The sequence below is a fragment of the Salmo trutta genome, chromosome 20 (genome assembly GCF_901001165.1).
Source record: "Salmo trutta chromosome 20, fSalTru1.1, whole genome shotgun sequence".
Classification (NCBI taxonomy): domain Eukaryota; kingdom Metazoa; phylum Chordata; class Actinopteri; order Salmoniformes; family Salmonidae; genus Salmo; species Salmo trutta.
In genome coordinates, this window is record NC_042976.1 from 7,392,002 (window position 1) to 7,409,578 (window position 17,577).

At 45.5% G+C, this 17,577-nt stretch overlaps 1 protein-coding gene across 11 annotated transcripts in view; it reads right to left on the bottom strand.

Annotated features, from left to right (window-relative positions):
- Window positions 1–17,577, bottom strand: part of LOC115155496 (dedicator of cytokinesis protein 9-like) — a 178,773-nt gene that overhangs the window by 33,952 nt on the left and 127,244 nt on the right. For 10 of the 11 annotated variants that reach the window (XM_029702157.1, XM_029702150.1, XM_029702156.1 and 7 more), the window contains exons 15-30: window positions 13,053–13,175; window positions 12,612–12,691; window positions 12,281–12,468; window positions 11,737–11,802; window positions 11,073–11,165; window positions 10,775–10,898; window positions 10,440–10,558; window positions 9,355–9,438; window positions 9,142–9,231; window positions 8,121–8,236; window positions 7,872–7,941; window positions 3,690–3,815; window positions 3,519–3,590; window positions 1,709–1,855; window positions 1,536–1,619; window positions 1,319–1,430 (exon numbers count right to left, since the gene is read on the bottom strand). In XM_029702157.1, coding sequence (XP_029558017.1) covers window positions 1,319–1,430; window positions 1,536–1,619; window positions 1,709–1,855; window positions 3,519–3,590; window positions 3,690–3,815; window positions 7,872–7,941; window positions 8,121–8,236; window positions 9,142–9,231; window positions 9,355–9,438; window positions 10,440–10,558; window positions 10,775–10,898; window positions 11,073–11,165; window positions 11,737–11,802; window positions 12,281–12,468; window positions 12,612–12,691; window positions 13,053–13,175 — 1,694 coding nt within the window. The remainder of the gene's footprint in view (window positions 1–1,318; window positions 1,431–1,535; window positions 1,620–1,708; window positions 1,856–3,518; window positions 3,591–3,689; window positions 3,816–7,871; window positions 7,942–8,120; window positions 8,237–9,141; window positions 9,232–9,354; window positions 9,439–10,439; window positions 10,559–10,774; window positions 10,899–11,072; window positions 11,166–11,736; window positions 11,803–12,280; window positions 12,469–12,611; window positions 12,692–13,052; window positions 13,176–17,577) is intronic. The other variant, XM_029702148.1, reaches the window with a different exon arrangement.

Sequence of the window (17,577 nt, forward strand, 5' to 3'; positions counted from 1 at the left end):
CTATCAGGACAGTATAGGTCTATCAGGACAGTATAGGTAGTGGTCTATCAGGACAGTATAGGTAGTGGTCTATCAGGACAGTATAGGTCCATCAGGACAGTATAGGTAGGGGTCTATCAGGACAGTATTGGTAGGGGTCTATCAGGACAGTATAGGTCTATCAGGACAGTATTGGTAGGGGTCTATCAGGACAGTATAGGTCTATCAGGACAGTATAGGTCTATCAGGACAGTATAGGTCCATCAGGACAGTATAGGTAGGGGTCTATCAGGACAGTATTGGTAGGGGTCTATCAGGACAGTATAGGTCTATCAGGACAGTATTGGTAGGGGTCTATCAGGACAGTATAGGTAGTGGTCTATCAGGACAGTATAGGTAGGGGTCTATCAGGACAGTATAGGTCTATCAGGACAGTATAGGTCTATCAGGACAGTATAGGTCTATCAGGACAGTATTGGTAGGGGTCTATCAGGACAGTATAGGTAGTGGTCTATCAGGACAGTATAGGTCTATCAGGACAGTATAGGTAGTGGTCTATCAGGACAGTATAGGTCTGTCTATCAGGACAGTATAGGTAGGGGTCTATCAGGACAGTATAGGTCTATCAGGACAGTATAGGTAGTGGTCTATCAGAACTTTGACAGCATATAGTGCAATAGGAAAGAATTCACACCCTTTCACTTTTTCCACATTTTGTTACATTACAGTCTTATTCTGAAATTGATCAAATAAAACATTTCCTCAGCAATCTACACACAATACCCCATTATGACAACCTGGGTCTGAATACTTCCTGAATGCACTGTAGGTAGTGTACTTGAGTTTGATGAGATGGAAAAGCAATTTAAAACACTTGGAACACTACAACCACTGTGATTTATATTATGCTGATCCTGCTGGTCATTTATGAACATTTGAACATCTTGGCCATGTTCTGTTATAATCTCCACGGGGCACAGCCAGAAGAGGACTGGCCACCCCTCAGAGCCTGATTTGTCTCCAGGTTTCTTCCTAGGTTCCTGCCTTTCTAGGGAGTTTTTCCTAGGCACTGTGCTTCTACACCTGCATTGCTTGCTGTTTGGGGTTTTAGGCTGGGTTTCTGTATAACACTCTGTGACATCGGCTGATGTAAAAAGGGCTTTATAAATACATTTGATTGATTGAACACTAAAATGGACAGGATGGCAGACAACACATGGCAGACAGCTTTCCCAACATCATATTACTGTATAAAAGCATTGTGGTTTTAGGTTAGTACAATAGAAGTATCTCATACAGCCCTGGTATACCTTCATACTGTATATTTTATTTTACTCACCTTGAAATCTCTGTATCCTCCCATTTCCAAAAGGCATGGGCAGATTCAAGGGGATGTAGTGCTCGTGGTTACATATGACACGCAGGAACTCAAACTTGAACTCAAACAGAGTCTGAAAACAAGATACATGTACATAAGTGTTACTCCTAAAGTATAGTGGTGGAAATATTAATGGTATTGTAATAACTCAACATAATCATATCATCATGAGAACTACCCTGGGGTCTCCAGGCACAAAGCAGTGGATGTAGTGGTTGATCTGCTTGAAGACAAAGCCTCTGTCCATCAGGGTCAAACAGCGCTGTGGACACAGGAAGAAAATGATTATTTCAGTAGAGTACAAGGATGACCAAGTGTGCCCGTCTAGCCAATCAGATGGAGCCAGCTGACCTTGATGAAGACAGCCAGGCTGTGGTTGGCGTTGCGGGCTGCGTCCAAGTTGTCCTTGTACTTCTGGGTGATGTGGGGCATCATCATGTTGACCAGGGTCTCCACCGTGTAGTGGAAACCGGCCGAGAAACGCTGGTTCCTGGACAGCTGAGAAACAAGTTGTTACTGTCAGCGCTGTTACTGTCACAGCTGTTACTGTCACAGCTGTTACTGTCAGCGCTGTTACTGTCAGCGCTGTTACTGTCACAGCTGTTACTGTCACAGCTGTTACTGTCAGCGCTGTTACTGTCAGCGCTGTTACTGTCACAGCTGTTACTGTCACAGCTGTTACTGTCACAGCTGTTACTGTCACAGCTGTTACTGTCACAGCTGTTACTGTCACAGCTATTACTGTCAGAGTTGTTACTGTCAGAGCTGTTACTGTCAGAGCTGTTACTGTCAGCACTGTTACTGTCACAGCTGTTACTGTCACAGCTGTTACTATCACAGCTGTTACTGTCAGAGTTGTTACTGTCAGAGTTGTTACTGTCACAGCTTTTACTGTCACAGCTGTTACATTTTTTTTACATTTTAGTCATTTAGCATACATGTTACTATCAGAGTTGTTACTGTCAGTGCTGTTACTGTCACAGCTGTTACTGTCAGAGTTGTTACTGTTGTTACTGTCACAGCTGTTACTGTCACAGTTGTTACTGTCAGAGTTGCTACTGTTGTTACTGTCACAGCGGTTACTATCAGAGTTGTTACTGTCAGCGCTGTTACTGTCACAGCTGTTACTATCAGAGTTGTTACTGTCACAGCTGTTACTGTCACAGCTGTTACTGTCACCGCGGTTACTATCAGAGTTGTTACTGTCAGCGCTGTTACTGTCACAGCTGTTACTATCAGAGTTGTTACTGTCAGCGCTGTTACTGTCACAGCTGTTACTATCAGAGTTGTTACTGTCACAGCTGTTACTGTTGTTACTGTCACAGCTGTTACTGTCACAGCTGTTACTGTGAGATTGATTTTGCGTTAGGATTCCAGAAGTGCCCAGAGGGTAACATATGAAAGTACTATGCAACACTTCAATTTGGTCCTCGAGGAGCTACACACTTCCAACAACACATTGCTGTTGTGTTTCTGACCCCACCACAGCTATTCCTAGAGAGAGGCCATCCCAGGTTGTGTTTCTGACCCCACCACAGCTATTCCTAGAGAGAGGCCATCCCAGGTTGTGTTTCTGACCCCACCACAGCTATTCCTAGAGAGAGACCATCCCAGGTTGTGTTTCTGACCCCACCACAGCTATTCCTAGAGAGAGGCCATCCCAGGTTGTGTTTCTGACCCCACCACAGCTATTCCTAGAGAGAGACCATCCCAGGTTGTGTTTCTGACCCCACCACAGCTATTCCTAGAGAGAGACCATCCCAGGTTGTGTTTCTGACCCCACCACAGCTATTCCTAGAGAGAGGCCATCTTAGTGAGCCACCACAGAACCACAGTAGAGGGAGCAACCCTTAATGGAAATGTCCTGTTTCCTCTGTTCAGTGTGGCAAACTCCTGAGGGAGAGTAATGGTTCCTACAGCAGCTTCCTGATTATACATGGCCATGCCAGGGAGGAAACTCGGGGCTATGGTTGGTTAGGGGAGACTGCTGTGGATAGCATTGAAGTGATGGTTAGTTATGAGACATGGCTGTGGTTTATTCTGTGTGAGGACTGTGTTAGCCCACATTGCTGCGCATGTTAGGAGCTCAAACTGATAAGCTGACATTTATATCATAGTAAAAAGGAAGACTTGGCTTAGTCAAGTGTCACAACAGACTTACCCTCACTTTACTGCTCTCAATCAAGTACTGTGCCATGGACTTCACTAAGGCTTCGAAGAAATACCACGAGTACTACGAAACAGAGATACAAATACAAATCAATGCAAACATGAAACTTGATGTAAATGTCCAGAAAACCCTTCTTCACTCTATTGCTGTGCTGTTCATTACCTTGAGCAATTTGTTGCTGGTGAGGAAGTCTGTGGAAGGCTTTAGAATTGCAGTCATGGCTTTGGCCAGCTCCTCGTGAACTGTTCTCGTGGTAGAGGATGTGTATGGCTCGGTCTTAAACACATACTGAACCAGGGAGGGAGAAAAAAACAACATCATGTTCTACAACTACACAGTAGGTAATTGTGCCCTATGATAAATGGACCAGTACCATGCTTACCTGGCTTACTTACTGCAAATTGAGAAATTATGTGACTAAACTCAACAAAAAGAAGAAGAAACTGTATTATGAAGCCAAGATCAATGTGGCTCAGTTGGTAGAGCATGGTGTTTGCAACACCAGGGTTGTGGGTTCGATTCCCACGGGGGACCAGTACGGAAAAAAATGTATGAAATGTATGCATTCACTACTGTAAGTTGCTCTGGATAAGAGCGTCTGCTAAATGACTAAAATGTAAAACAAAAGAATGATGGAAAAAGACTTTGGGCAGAAAGACAAATTCAACTCCATCTTTCATCAAATCAGATGGCTTATTCATCACAAAACCATTTGATGTTGCCAATTATTATAATGATTATTTAATTGGCAAACTTAGGCAGGAAATGCCAACAACGAACAGTGAGCAATTGTATTCATGCATAAAAAAACTAATAATTAAAGAAAAGCATTGCAAGCCAGAATTTTGTAAAGTTAGTGTGGGAGAGGTGGAAAGATTATTGTTATCGATCAATAATGACAAACGTCCTAACATTGACAGCTTTCCATCGAAAGCTACTGAGGATGGTAGCTGACTCTATAGCCACGCCTATCTGTCATATTTTTAATCTGAGCCTAGAGGAAAGTCTTTGTCATCAGGCCTGGAGGGAAGCCAAGAGTGGTAAAGCGGCCTTTACTGGCTCTAACAGCAGACCTATAAGCTTGCTGCCAGCTCTTAGCAAACGGTTGGAAAAAATGATGTTTGACCAAATACAATGCTGTTTCTCTGTAAACAAATGAACAACAGACTTTCAGCATGCTTATAGAGAAGGGCACTCAACATGTACTGCGCTGACACAAATGACTGATGATTGGTTGAAAGAAATTCATAATAATAAGATTGTGGGAGCTGTACTGTTAGATTTCAGTGCAGCCTTTGATATTATTGACCATAACCTGTTGTTAAAAAAAAATGGTGTTATGGCTTTTCAACCTCTGCCATATCGTGGATTCAGAGCTATCTCTTATCTCTGGCTCAGTTGGTAGAGCATGGTGTTTGCAATGCCAGGGTTGTGGGTTTGATTCCCATGGGGGACCAGTACAGGATAAAATGTATGCATTCACTACTGTAAGTCACTCTGGATAAGAGTGTCTGCTAAATGACTAAAATGTAAAATGTAATGTAAATGTAGAACTCAGAGGGTTATATTTAATGGAAGCTTCTCTAATGTCAAACATGTAAAGTGTGGTGTACCGCAGGGCAGCTCTCTAGGCCCTCTACTCTTTTCTATTTTTACCAATGACCTGCCACTGGCATTAAACAAAGCATGTGTGTCCATGTATGCTTATGATTCAACCATATACGCATCAGCAACCACAGCTAATGGAGTCACTGAAACCCTTAACAAAGAGTTGCAGTCTGTTTTGGAATGGGTGGCCAGTAATAAACTGGTCCTGAACATCTCTAAAACTAACAGCATTGTATTTGGTACCAATCATTCCCTAAGTTCTAGACCTCAGCTGAATCTGGTAATGAATGGTGTGGCTGTTGAAAAAGTTGAGGAGACTAAATTACTTGGTGTTATCTTAGATTGCAAACTGTCATGGTCAAAACATATAGATTCAATGGTTGTAAAGATGGGGAGAGGTCTGGCCGTAATAAAGAGATGCTCTGCTTTTTTGACACCACACTCCAAAAAGCAAGTTCTGCAGGCTCCAGTTTTGTCTAATCTTGATTATTGTCTAGTCGTGTGGTCCAGTGCGGCAAGGAAAGACGACCTACAGGGCCTTGAAAAAGTATTGATCCCCCTTGGCGTTTTTCCTATTTGCTGCATTACAACCTGTCATTTAAATTGATTTTTATTTGGATTTCATGTAAGGGACATACACAAAATAGTCCAAATTGGTGAAGTGAAATTAAAAAATTCCTTGTTTCAAAAAATGCAACAAAAAAAATGTAACTGAAAAGTGGTGCGTGCATATGTATTCACCCCCTTTGCTATGAAGCCCCTAAATAAGATCTAGTGCAACCAATTACCTTCAGAAGTCACACAGTTAGTTAAATAAAGTCCACCTAAGTGTCACATGATCTGTCACATGATCTCAGTATATATACACCTGTTTTGAAAAGCCCCAGAGTCTACAACACCACTAAGCAAGGGGCACCACCAAGCAAGTGGCACCATGAAGATCAAGGTGCTCTCCAAACAGGTCAGGGACAAAGTTGTGGAGAAGTACAGATCAGGATTGGGTTGTAAAAAAATATCCGAAACTTTGAACATTCCACGGAGCACCATTAAATCCATTATTAAAAAATGGAAAGAATATGGCACCACAACAAACCTGCCAAGAGAGGGCCGCCCACCAAAACTCACGGACCAGGCAAGGAGGGTATTAATCAGAGAGGCAACAAAGAGACCAAAGATAACCCTGAAGGAGCTGCAAAAGCTCCACAGCGGACCTTGGAGTATCTGTCCATAGGACCATTTTAAGCCAAACACTCCACAGAGCTGGGCTTTACGGAAGAGTGGCCAGAAAAAAAGCCATTCCTTAAAGAAAAAAATAAGCAAACACGTTTGGTGTTCGCCAAAAGGCATGTCGGAGACTCCCCAAACATATGGAAGAAGATGCTCTGGTCAGATGAGACTAAAATGTAGCTTTTTGGCCATCAAGGAAAACGCTATGTCTGGCGCAAACCCAACACCTCTCATCACCCCGAGAACACCATCCCCACAGTGAAGCATAATACGTGTGTCTGTCAGAGCTGTGTGTAAGTTGACTATGCAAACAATTTGGGATTTTCAACACATTAATGTTTCTTATAAAAAGAAGAAGTGATGCAGTCAGTCTCTTCCAGATAAGACAAACAGCAGGACAATGACCCGAAGCGTACTGCTAAAGCAACAATCGAGTGGTTTAAGGAGAAACATTTAAAAGTCTTGGAATGGCCTAGTCAAAGCCCAGACCTCAATCCAATTGAGAATCTGTGGTATGACTTAAAGATTACTGTACACCAGCAGAACCTGTCCAACTTGAAGGAGCTGGAGCAGTTTTGTCTTGAAGAATGGGCAAAAATCCCAGTGGCTAGATGTGTTAAGTTTATAGAGACATACCCCAAAAGACTTGCAGCTGTAATTGCTGCAGAAGGTGGCTCTACAAAGTATTAACTTTGGGGGGGGTGAATAATTATGCACGGTCAAGTTTTCTGTATTTTTGTCTTATTTATTGTTTGTTTCACAATAAAAAATAGTTTGCATCTTCAAAGTGGTAGGCATGTTGTGTAAATCAAATGATACAAACCTCCCAAAAATCTATTTTAATTCCAGGTTAAAAGGCAACAAAATAGGAAAAATGCCAAGGGGGGTGAATACTTTCGCAAGCCACTGTAGTTAAGCTGCAGCTAGCCCAGAACAGAGTGGCACGTTTTGCTCTTAAATGTAATCAGAGGGCTGATATAAATACTATGCATGCCAGTCTCTCTTGGCTAAGAGTTGAGGAGAGACTGACTGCATCACTTCTTCTTTTTATAAGAAACATTAATGTGTTGAAAATCCCAAATTGTTTGCATAGTCAATTTACACACAGCTCTGACACACACACTTATCCCACCAGACATGCCACCAGGGGTCTTTTCACAGTCCCCAGATCCAGAACAAATTCAAGAAAGCGTATATTATTATATCGAGCCCTTATTGCATGGAACTTCCTTCCATCTCATATTGCTCAAATAAACAGCAAACCTATTATTATTATTTTTAAACAGATAAAGCAACACCTCGCAGCACAACGCCTCTCCCCTATTTAACCTAGATAGTTTGTGTGTATGCTTTGATATGTAGGCTACATGTGCCTTTAAAAAAATATGTAGTTCTGTCCTTGAGCTGTTCTTATCTTCTTGTCTGCTGCTTTTGCAAGAGCTAATGGGGATCCTAATAAAATACCAAATACCAAAATAGATATTACAAATGGACCAGTAACATGCTTACCTTGACATATGATCGCAGGTAGTGTTCCAGCCCCTCTTCGTGGCACTGGGAAACAATGTGAATCATGACTCTGAAAGGGCCAGAAAGCATATGTAAGAGCAGGTCAATACTCACAGAGAATCCAATTAGAACATATGTCTATGGGAGTCTCCCAAGTGGCACTCTATTCCCTATATAGTGCACTACTTTTGACCAGAGGCCTGTGGAGGAATAGGGTGCCATTTTGGGACACAGACTAACACTACTGACTTGGTGACGTTGACAGCCACCTCCTCATGGGTGGCACTGGTCAACACACGGAAGAGCTGGTTGAGAGTGGTGGGCAGGAAATGTATCATCACAGAACTCTCCATAGCGTGTAGACTCTGAGGAGGGAAGAGAATAGGGTTACTAACACGCTGAAGGCCTTGTATTTCCCTGAGTGAAAATGCTGATCCTGCAGAATGTCATCCAGAAGCACATCAAAGACAGGCTTAACTGCATTAACAGAACTGACTTATGTTAAAATTATTCGCAAAGAGAGATGAAATTAGAAACAGCTTCAATCTAAGTGCTTGGTGGCGTACAGTAAACATGCACTCCAAAGCCAGCTCTAATCAGGCTCTGATGAGGAGGTGAAAGTTACGTCTCACCAAGAGGGGCGGAAACCAAACACACAGTTGCGTAACAGGAAACGGAAACAGCAAAGAATAACAGGACACACCTGAGAACAAGCATGTTAATCACACACACCTACGAGTTAGTTCCTGAGCGGCCCGTTGGTACATCACTCCGTACGGGCCAAGGCCTGCCAAGTTATCTGACAACCTGCCAGGGAAACTCTCTCTGCTAGAGCTGTCCTTGGGTGACCATTGTTTGTGTGGAATAGTGTGTTTACATGAGCACCCCAGAGATTCATCTGAATATGTGTCTCTGCTCATGTCAGTGTTCAGGGGGGGGGAAATGGAGAGAGCACCTGTGGACTGGAGCCGAGGGTAATGCTAGCATTGTCCCACCCAGGCCTGAGTAAACAAGCACTGACTTATAAACATCCTGGGTAAATCAGACAGCCTGGATGGCAGAGAGAGAGTGATGGGTGACAGGTGAGGGAGGGAGGGAGATTGAGAGAGAGAGATTGAGAGACAGAATGGATATATTAACGTGTTTTCTCTCAAGCCACCCTATTCGGCGTACAACAACAGGTGTCATGTCTTTCAGACCCCAGTCAGACATGTCTCCACACATCCTGGTCATGCCCACGGAGGTGCCACCGTCACTGACAATGCTTTACCTTCAGATACTTGACCAGCTCTCCTCCTGCCACCTGGGCTGCAGACTCTGTGCTCTGACAGTGACCAAAGAAATTGTGCAAATGTTGATCCTACAGAGAGGAGAAGTAGAGATGTTAGAGAAAACAAGATGTCTAGAAGAGGCGGTGGAGATCATGCATTTAAAAACCCTGTACCAGCTACGTCACTGAACTAATCTGAGAAATGAAACTAACCTGAGTGTACACAGTGGAGACAAGGTGAGTGGACACCTTGAACAAAGGCTTGCCTCCATCCACCCATTTGATTTCAGGATGCTGCTGCATGGGACATGGGACATATTTTAACAATGCTAAAAACAAAGTCACTGGTTATCATACTACAAAGGTGGTGTTTTGGATCAACCTACAGTATAGTAAAGTAAAGGCATTTAGTGTACTCTAGGTGGATACAATACAATACAGAGAAGAGAATTAAAGCTCAAGTTGAAACAACTAAACACCAGTCATTAACTCAGCCATGTATTCCCACGCAATTCCCACTGCTCTGTGCTTTCACTTCCCCTGATTGGCTGAGATAATGACATCTCACACAACCTTGAGGCAGACAACAAGCCCCTTTTAAGGCAGCGTACCACTCAGAAAGGTTCTGTGGCTCTCTCTTTCCTCCACTACTTTCTTTCACAGACACTTACAGGTTACATTCTAGTGATAGAAAATGACTGGATTGGTTTAAATCAGTTCTCTTTAAAACTGTTATGTTCTTTCAGATGTGTGGTGATAAAGTAAAGGAGCCACGGAAAAGGGAAAGGAAGCAACAGTGTGTGTGTGTGTGTGTGTGTGTGTGTGTGTGTGTGTGTGTGTGTGTGTGTGTGTGTGTGTGTGTGTGTGTGTGTGTGTGTGTGTGTGTGTGTGTGTGTGTCTTGTGTGGGCGTGTTTAACTATACTTGTGGGAACCAGAACAAAACATTTGACCAACTGGGGACATTTTGTTAGTCCCCCCGAGGTCAAGTACTATTTCTAGGGGGTTTAGGGTTAAGGTTAGAATTAGTGTTAGAATTAGGTTTAGGGTTAGGAGCTAGGGTTAGGTTTAGGGTTAAGGTTAGGTTTTTGGGTTAAGGTTAAGGTTAGGGTTAAGGTTAGGTTTAGGGGTTAGGAAAAATAGGATTTTGAATGGGACTGAATTGTATGTCCCCACAAGGTTAGCTGCGCAAGACTGTGTGTGTGTGTCTTGTGTGTATGTGTGTGTGTGTGTGTGTGTGTGTGTTTGTGTGTGTGTGTGTGTGTGTGTGTCTTGTGTGTGTGTCTGAAGGGAGAGCTACCTTGCTGACAACCTCTTGACAGCTGAGGTAGCCAGTGGGCAGGTTGGCAGCCACTGGGACGTGACTCTCATTCATGATCACCCTGCCATCCTTCAGCAGAGGGAGCCAGGCGTAACCCACTGAGGACAGAAAAGGACAATGAGAGACAGGACTGGCAGTCAGCTTACAGACAGTGTCATACCTAACAGTGACCCAGCACTGGGAGAATAGGGAAGAATGGAAACTGGCACAGGCACAAATCATCCATCATTATACTGGGGAGAATTCATTTGGATGGTTTAAGACTGGATGTGGGCCTGAGTTACATGGGTCTGTATCCTGGGTCTGGTGTCTACCTTGTGTCTCCACCACGTCTCTCTTCTTGGTGCTGGCCTTGCTGTTGCTGTCACAGCTGACGTGGAAGAAGGTGAACAGCAGATGGTGCTTCTCATTGAGCTGAGTGGGTAGCTCAATCTTAAACTGAGGAACAGAAAGAGGGACGTCCACGCTCAGGGTTAGAATACATGCTGCCACTGCTTCGTCTGCTCACGACTTACTCAAAAGGATTGTTTCAAATGTAACTGTGCATTCTGCATGATTCAGCCTGGTCGACTGCGAGTGTGAATGAAATCAAATAGAAAATCCCATCAGTACCTCATCATAAAACTCTGGGCTGTGCTGGTGATGTAATACTGCAGCAGAGGCATTCTCTGTAAACAGAGGTCCTCCTGGTCGACCATAGATGCACTGTGGGTAATAATAACAATCATTTTGTTATTAGGCTACCTGGGGTGGCAGGTACCCTAGTGGTTAGAGCGTTGGACTAGTAACCAGCAGGTACCCTAGTGGTTAGAGCGTTGGACTAGTAACCAGAAGGTACCCTAGTGGTTAGAGCGTTGGACTAGTAACCAGCAGGTACCCTAGTGGTTAGAGCGTTGGACTAGTAACCAGCAGGTACCCTAGTGGTTAGAGCGTTGGACTAGTAACCAGCAGGTATCCTAGTGGTTAGAGCGTTGGACTAGTAACCAGCAGGTACCCTAGTGGTTAGAGCGTTGGACTAGTAACCGAAAGGTTGCAAGGTTGAATCCCCGAGCTGACAAGGTAAAAATCTGTCATTCTGCCCCTGAACAAGGCAGGTAACCCACTGTTCCTAGGTCGTCATTGAAAATAAGAATTTGTTCTTAATTGACTTGCCTAGTTAAATAAAGGTTAAATAACATGTTATTCCCCTAAGTGGTATACTGTTCCTCTTGTACCAAACGACACTGTGGCATCCGATGAACTCTGCTGAGAAGGAGTCATATGAGTAGTAGCTTACCTTGAGCGAAACAGCCTCCTCTTCATCAGAGTCCTTGAACTCGATGCAGACAGCTATGTTTCTAGCCTGAGGAGAGAGCAGACAGAATAAACAGAATAAAAGCTGACCCACGTGGAGATGCTGGAGGGAAACACATTTCTGCTGGACACATTTATAGTAAAGTTGGAAAAGTAATATCATGATATTTAGTAGTCTCTCGTGACAGATTGTTACATGTAATCAAGTATCTTTTTAGGCTCCCAAGTGGTGCAGTGGTCTAAGGCACTGAATGTCAGTGCAAGAGGCGTCACTACAGACACACTGGTTTGAATCCGGGCTGTATCACATCCGGCCGTGAGTGAGAGTCCCATAGGGCGGCTCACAATTGGCCCAGCGTCCTCCGGGTTTGGCCGAGGTAGGCCGCCATTGTAAATAAGAATTTGTTATTAACTGACTTGCCTAGTTAAATAAAGGTTAAATAAAAAATTAAAACATTAAAACATCTAGCCACATGAGATTTGTGTATCTTGATCAAACTGAGTAGTTTGTGCCTTTGTGACTATACCTTTGCGAAGGATTTTTGGCTGTCGTACTTCAGGTGCTTCGGGTAGACATAGAGGTGATTGTTGTAGATGGTGAACGGCTGGGAGCACTTGGCTATGTAGGGAACAAACTCCTCCACCTCAAAGTAGATGTTCGTCTTCTCACCGTTATCAAAAGTCTTCACAGGAATATAGGATGAGCTAATACAATCTACACACAGCGGCAGAGACAGGACAGACAAGGGGGGGGGGGGGGCAAATAAATAGCCGACAGACAATCAGACCAATCTGAGTTGAAGAGAAACAGCTTCCATCTTTTACGGTCCCAGTGTGTGTTGAATTTGGAGGGCTTACTTGTCAAGTCAGGGGCAACATCATCAATGGTAACGTCTAGGTTTCCTAAGATTACAGGGAGCTTGGCCATCTTCTCTGGCCTAGGGAGAAGCAGCATAATAAGTACTGGTTAATGCCTTTGTTATCATCTACCTAGGAGGATCTGATGGAAAACAGGCAAACTGCCTGGAAACTACCCTGTGAACAGACAGAACCCAAGAGGAGAAACCAAACGTTTGTAAAGGTGAGAAAACATCTGCGGTACAGGCTTTCATTGTGAAAGAGAATCTCTTCAGCCAAAAAAAACCTGCCTATGGGAATCAGCTTACGAAATACCCACTGTTATAACACTTTAATCATTCAGACTAAACAAGAATAAATTCAATATTCTCAATGTGATGCGATGTACTTGTACGATGAACCAAAGTCAGCAAAGAATGCAGACAGTAGGAGGTTACTAACTTTCTGAAGTCAGCCAGCAGTTTAAACATGTCGTCGTTGGACAACTTGTTACTGTCCTGTCTGTAGATGGCAGAGAAACGACCACTTTTGTCCAACGTCCCCGATGCATCTTTGAACAGAGGCCTGCAGGGAAGGAGAAATGAGAATCAAAAATAACAGGTCTGTTTCCAGTAGTTCTCTGGACAAAGCTCTGCTGGTCTGGGCTAGATTTCAGAGGGGGTTTTCACTGGTCTGGGCTAGATCTCAGAGGGGGTTTTCACTGGTTTGGGCTAGATCTCAGAGGGGGTTTGCACTGGTCTGGGCCAGATCTCAGAGGGGGGTTTCACTGGTCTGGGCTTGATCTCAGAGGGGGTTATTTAGAGTTATTTGGCAACTTTAGTTGTGAATGATACAAACCTTAGAATGCCTTAGAAATCAAAACATATATGGGCTGCGTGATACGACTATAGACTATTGATGATTTGAGAAAGTCACAAAAAAAAAGCTTGTGCTCTGTCCCTTGCCTCAGGCTGCACAGCTGTTCTCTCATCAAGCGATCCTATTTTCACCCATCAGACTATTCTCAATTTTCTCAATCTTGTCTTTACTAATATGTCAAATTAGTTTTGATTTAGAATGGCCCATTATCAAATAGGCAGGAACAGGATCAAGAACAGGGGCAGGAACAGGAACAGGGGCAGGGGCAGGAATAGGATCAAGAACAGGGGCAGGAACAGGGGCAGGAACAGGAACAGGGGCAGGAACAGGATCAAGAACAGGGGCAGGAACAGGATCAAGAACAGGGGCAGGAACAGGAACAGGGTCAGGGGCAGGAACAGGGGCAGGAACAGGGTCAGGGGCAGGAACAGGAACAGAGGCAGGAACAGGGGCAGGAACAGGAACAGGGGCAGGAACAGGAACAGGAACAGGGGCAGGAACAGGGTCAGGGGCAGGAACAGGAACAGGGGCAGGAACAGGGTCAGGGGCAGGAACAGGAACAGGGGCAGGAACAGGGGCAGGAACAGGAACAGGGGCAGGAACAGGAACAGGGGCAGGAACAGGAACAGGGGCAGGAACAGGAACAGGAACAGGAACAGGGGCAGGGGCAGGGGCAGGAACAGGAACAGGGGCAGGAACAGGAACAGGGGCAGGAACAGGGGAAAAAAGACCTGTCATCCATATGCACTCGAATAGCAAATGGAGGCCGCTTTCCCCGCCGGTTCGTTTTTCAGTCATACAGAGTCGGCTATTCCGGTATAAATATCGTAGCACCTGGGAACCTCCTCTTTTTAGTAGCAACCATCAACAATCTGCTTTCACACAGGACTGTATATAGAAATGTCTGGGCTTTGAACAACCCTTAATTCACTCCACGCATCAACCACTGTTTAAGGAGCCTCTCGCTGCACGACAGGTGATATTCCGCCTAAACTCTGTGTGCCAAGGGCTCTCCAACCCCTGTTCTTGCAGCTACCCAGAGCTTAATTTGGGAAACCAAGTGATATATCAGTTCGGGAACATGAATAAGTAACATATTTTCACAACAAAATATATTTAATTAAACTGTTGACAGCCCCTCTGTGCGCTGGAGAAAGGAATGAAGGAGAGAGAGGGGGAGATGAAAACACATAGTGATGAGATATTCTGTAGCAAAAGGTAATGTGTCAGCCTATTATGAAAAAGAAAAAAGAAATTCCCTATTACTAGGCTATTCAAAATCAAATACACTATAATTGTAGGCTTAGCCGCCCTGCACAATCAATGAACCAACAGCATTGCCTAGGCCTATACCTTCTCTCCCAGACTCATGAACAGACATTTTGGAACATAGCACAAGGTAACCAGTCCATCTAGTATGCATAATAATACAGTCCACACTCAAGAGGTGATTAGTAGAATGTATTTCATTTTGGTGTATAGGCTAGACTAAGTATGTACCAAATACTTAAAAAAAAAATGTTTTAATATGCGGTAGGCTATGTATTGTATAACGACACAATTATTATTTTAATTCAGGTTAAAAAAAAAAATGTGTCGGGCTCATATGTAGGTCTACGCGTATGTATTATCTTCAGGAAAGCCCTGGCCATTTAATTGTGTTAGGCTTTGAAACAACATCCACAATGACCATGTTTTCCACTCAGTTTTCAACCTGTTGTTGAACTTCTTTTTTAAAATTGAAATTGCATTGATGTTAGAGGGACAATAGAGCCCTGAGTAGCAGGCCATTAGGACCTGTGGAGGGACAATAGAGCCCTGAGTACAAGGCCATTAGGACCTGATGGAGGGACAATAGAGCCCTGAGTACTAGGCCATTAGGACCTGATGGAGGGACAATAGAGCCCTGAGTACTAGGCCATTAGGACCTGATGGAGGCACAATAGAGCCCTGAGTACTAGGCCATTAGTACCCGATGGAGGGACAATAGAGCCCTGAGTACCACGCCATTAGGACCTGATGGAGGGACAATAGAGCCCTGAGTACCAGGCCATTAGTACCTGATGGAGGGACAATAGAGCTCTGAGTACTAGGCCATTAGGACCCGATGGAGGGACAATAGAGCCCTGAGTACTAGGCCATTAGGACCTGATGGAGGGACAATAGAGCCTTGAGTACCAGGCCATTAGGACCTGTGGAGGGACAATAGAGCCCTGAGTACTAGGCCATTAGGACCCGACTCCCCATCCACCTAAAGCAGTGGTACATATGGTGGAGAATGCAGGTACACCACCCCCCCACCACACATTCTGCCACAACCAGTATGAAGTAACGGTAGTAGTCCAAGCAACGTCCACATTGGCACGATGCGGGATAAAATATTGGACCCCATGTAGGCTGCCAACGTCAGGTCAATGCACCTGTTATATGAGGTTGTATCACCTAGCTGAATGCACTAAAGATAAGTCGCTATGGATAAGAGCATCTGCTAAATGACTCAATGATTGAAGATAAACAGTTAAGTCATATGTGACGTTAACACTTATTCATCACTGGAAGGGTACAAGAGCACCAAACTGGGCATCACACAACAAAAGACTGGAATGATGCTCTCAGTAACTCAGTAACAGTTGCACAAAAATAAGAGTACAAACATTCTAATGAGCCCCCGCCTCTAGCTGGGCTTGGTGTGGACTGGCCCGTGTTGGCTTGGTGTGGGCTGGTTGTGTTGGGCTGGTTGTGGGCTGGTTGTGTTGAGCTTGGTGTGGGCTGGTTGTGTTGGGCTTGGTGTGGGCTGGTTGTGTTGGGCTGGTTGTGGGCTGGTTGTGTTGGGCTTGGTGTGGGCTGGTTGTGGGCTGGTTGTGTTGGGCTTGGTGTGGGCTGGCCCGTGTTGGGCTTGGTGTGGGCTGGACCATGTTGGGCTTGGTGTGGGCTGGACCGTGTTGGGCTTGGTGTGGACTGGCCCGTGTTGGGCTTGGTGTGGACTTGCCCGTGTTGGCTTGGTGTGGGCTGGCCCGTGTTGGCTTGGTGTGGGCTGGCCCGTGTTGGGCTTGGTGTGGGCTGGCCCGTGTTAGCTTGGTGTGGGCTGGTTGTGTTGTTGGGCTTGGTGTGGGCTGGTTGTGTTGGGCTTGGTGTGGGCTGGTTGTGTTGGGCTTGTTGTTAGCTTGGTGTGGGCTGGTTGTGTTGTTGGCATGGTGTGGGCTGGTTGTGTTGGGCTTGTTGTGGGCTGGTTGTGTTGGGCTTGTTGTTGGCTTGGTGTGGGCTGGTTGTGTTGGGCTTGGTGTGGGCTGGTTGTGTTGGGCTTGGTGTTGACTGGTTGTGTTGTTGGGCTTGGTGTGGACTGGTTGTGTTGGGCTTGGTGTGGGCTGGCCCGTGTTGGCTTGGTGTGGGCTGGTTGTGTTGGGCTGGTGTGGGCTGGTTGTGTTGGGCTTGGTGTGGGCTGGTTGTGTTGGGCTTGGTGTGGGCTGGTTGTGTTGGGCTTGGTGTTGGCTTGGTGTTGGCTTGGTGTGGGCTGGTTGTGTTGGGCTTGGTGTTGGCTTGTTGTTGACTTGGTGTGGGCTGGTTTTGTTGACTTGGTGTGGACTGGCCCGTGTTGGGCTTGGTGTGGACTGGCCAGTGTTGGCTTGGTGTGGGCTGGCCGTGTTGGCTTGGTGTGGGCTGGTTGTGTTGGGCTGGTTGTGGGCTGGTTGTGTTGGGCTTGGTGTGGGCTGGTTGTGGGCTGGTTGTGTTGGGCTTGGTGTGGGCTGGCCCGTGTTGGGCTTGGTGTGGGCTGGACCATGTTGGGCTTGGTGTGGGCTGGACCGTGTTGGGCTTGGTGTGGACTGGCCCGTGTTGGGCTTGGTGTGGACTTGCCCGTGTTGGCTTGGTGTGGGCTGGCCCGTGTTGGCTTGGTGTGGGCTGGCCCGTGTTGGGCTTGGTGTGGGCTGGCCCGTGTTAGCTTGGTGTGGGCTGGTTGTGTTGTTGGGCTTGGTGTGGGCTGGTTGTGTTGGGCTTGGTGTGGGCTGGTTGTGTTGGGCTTGTTGTTAGCTTGGTGTGGGCTGGTTGTGTTGTTGGCATGGTGTGGGCTGGTTGTGTTGGGCTTGTTGTGGGCTGGTTGTGTTGGGCTTGT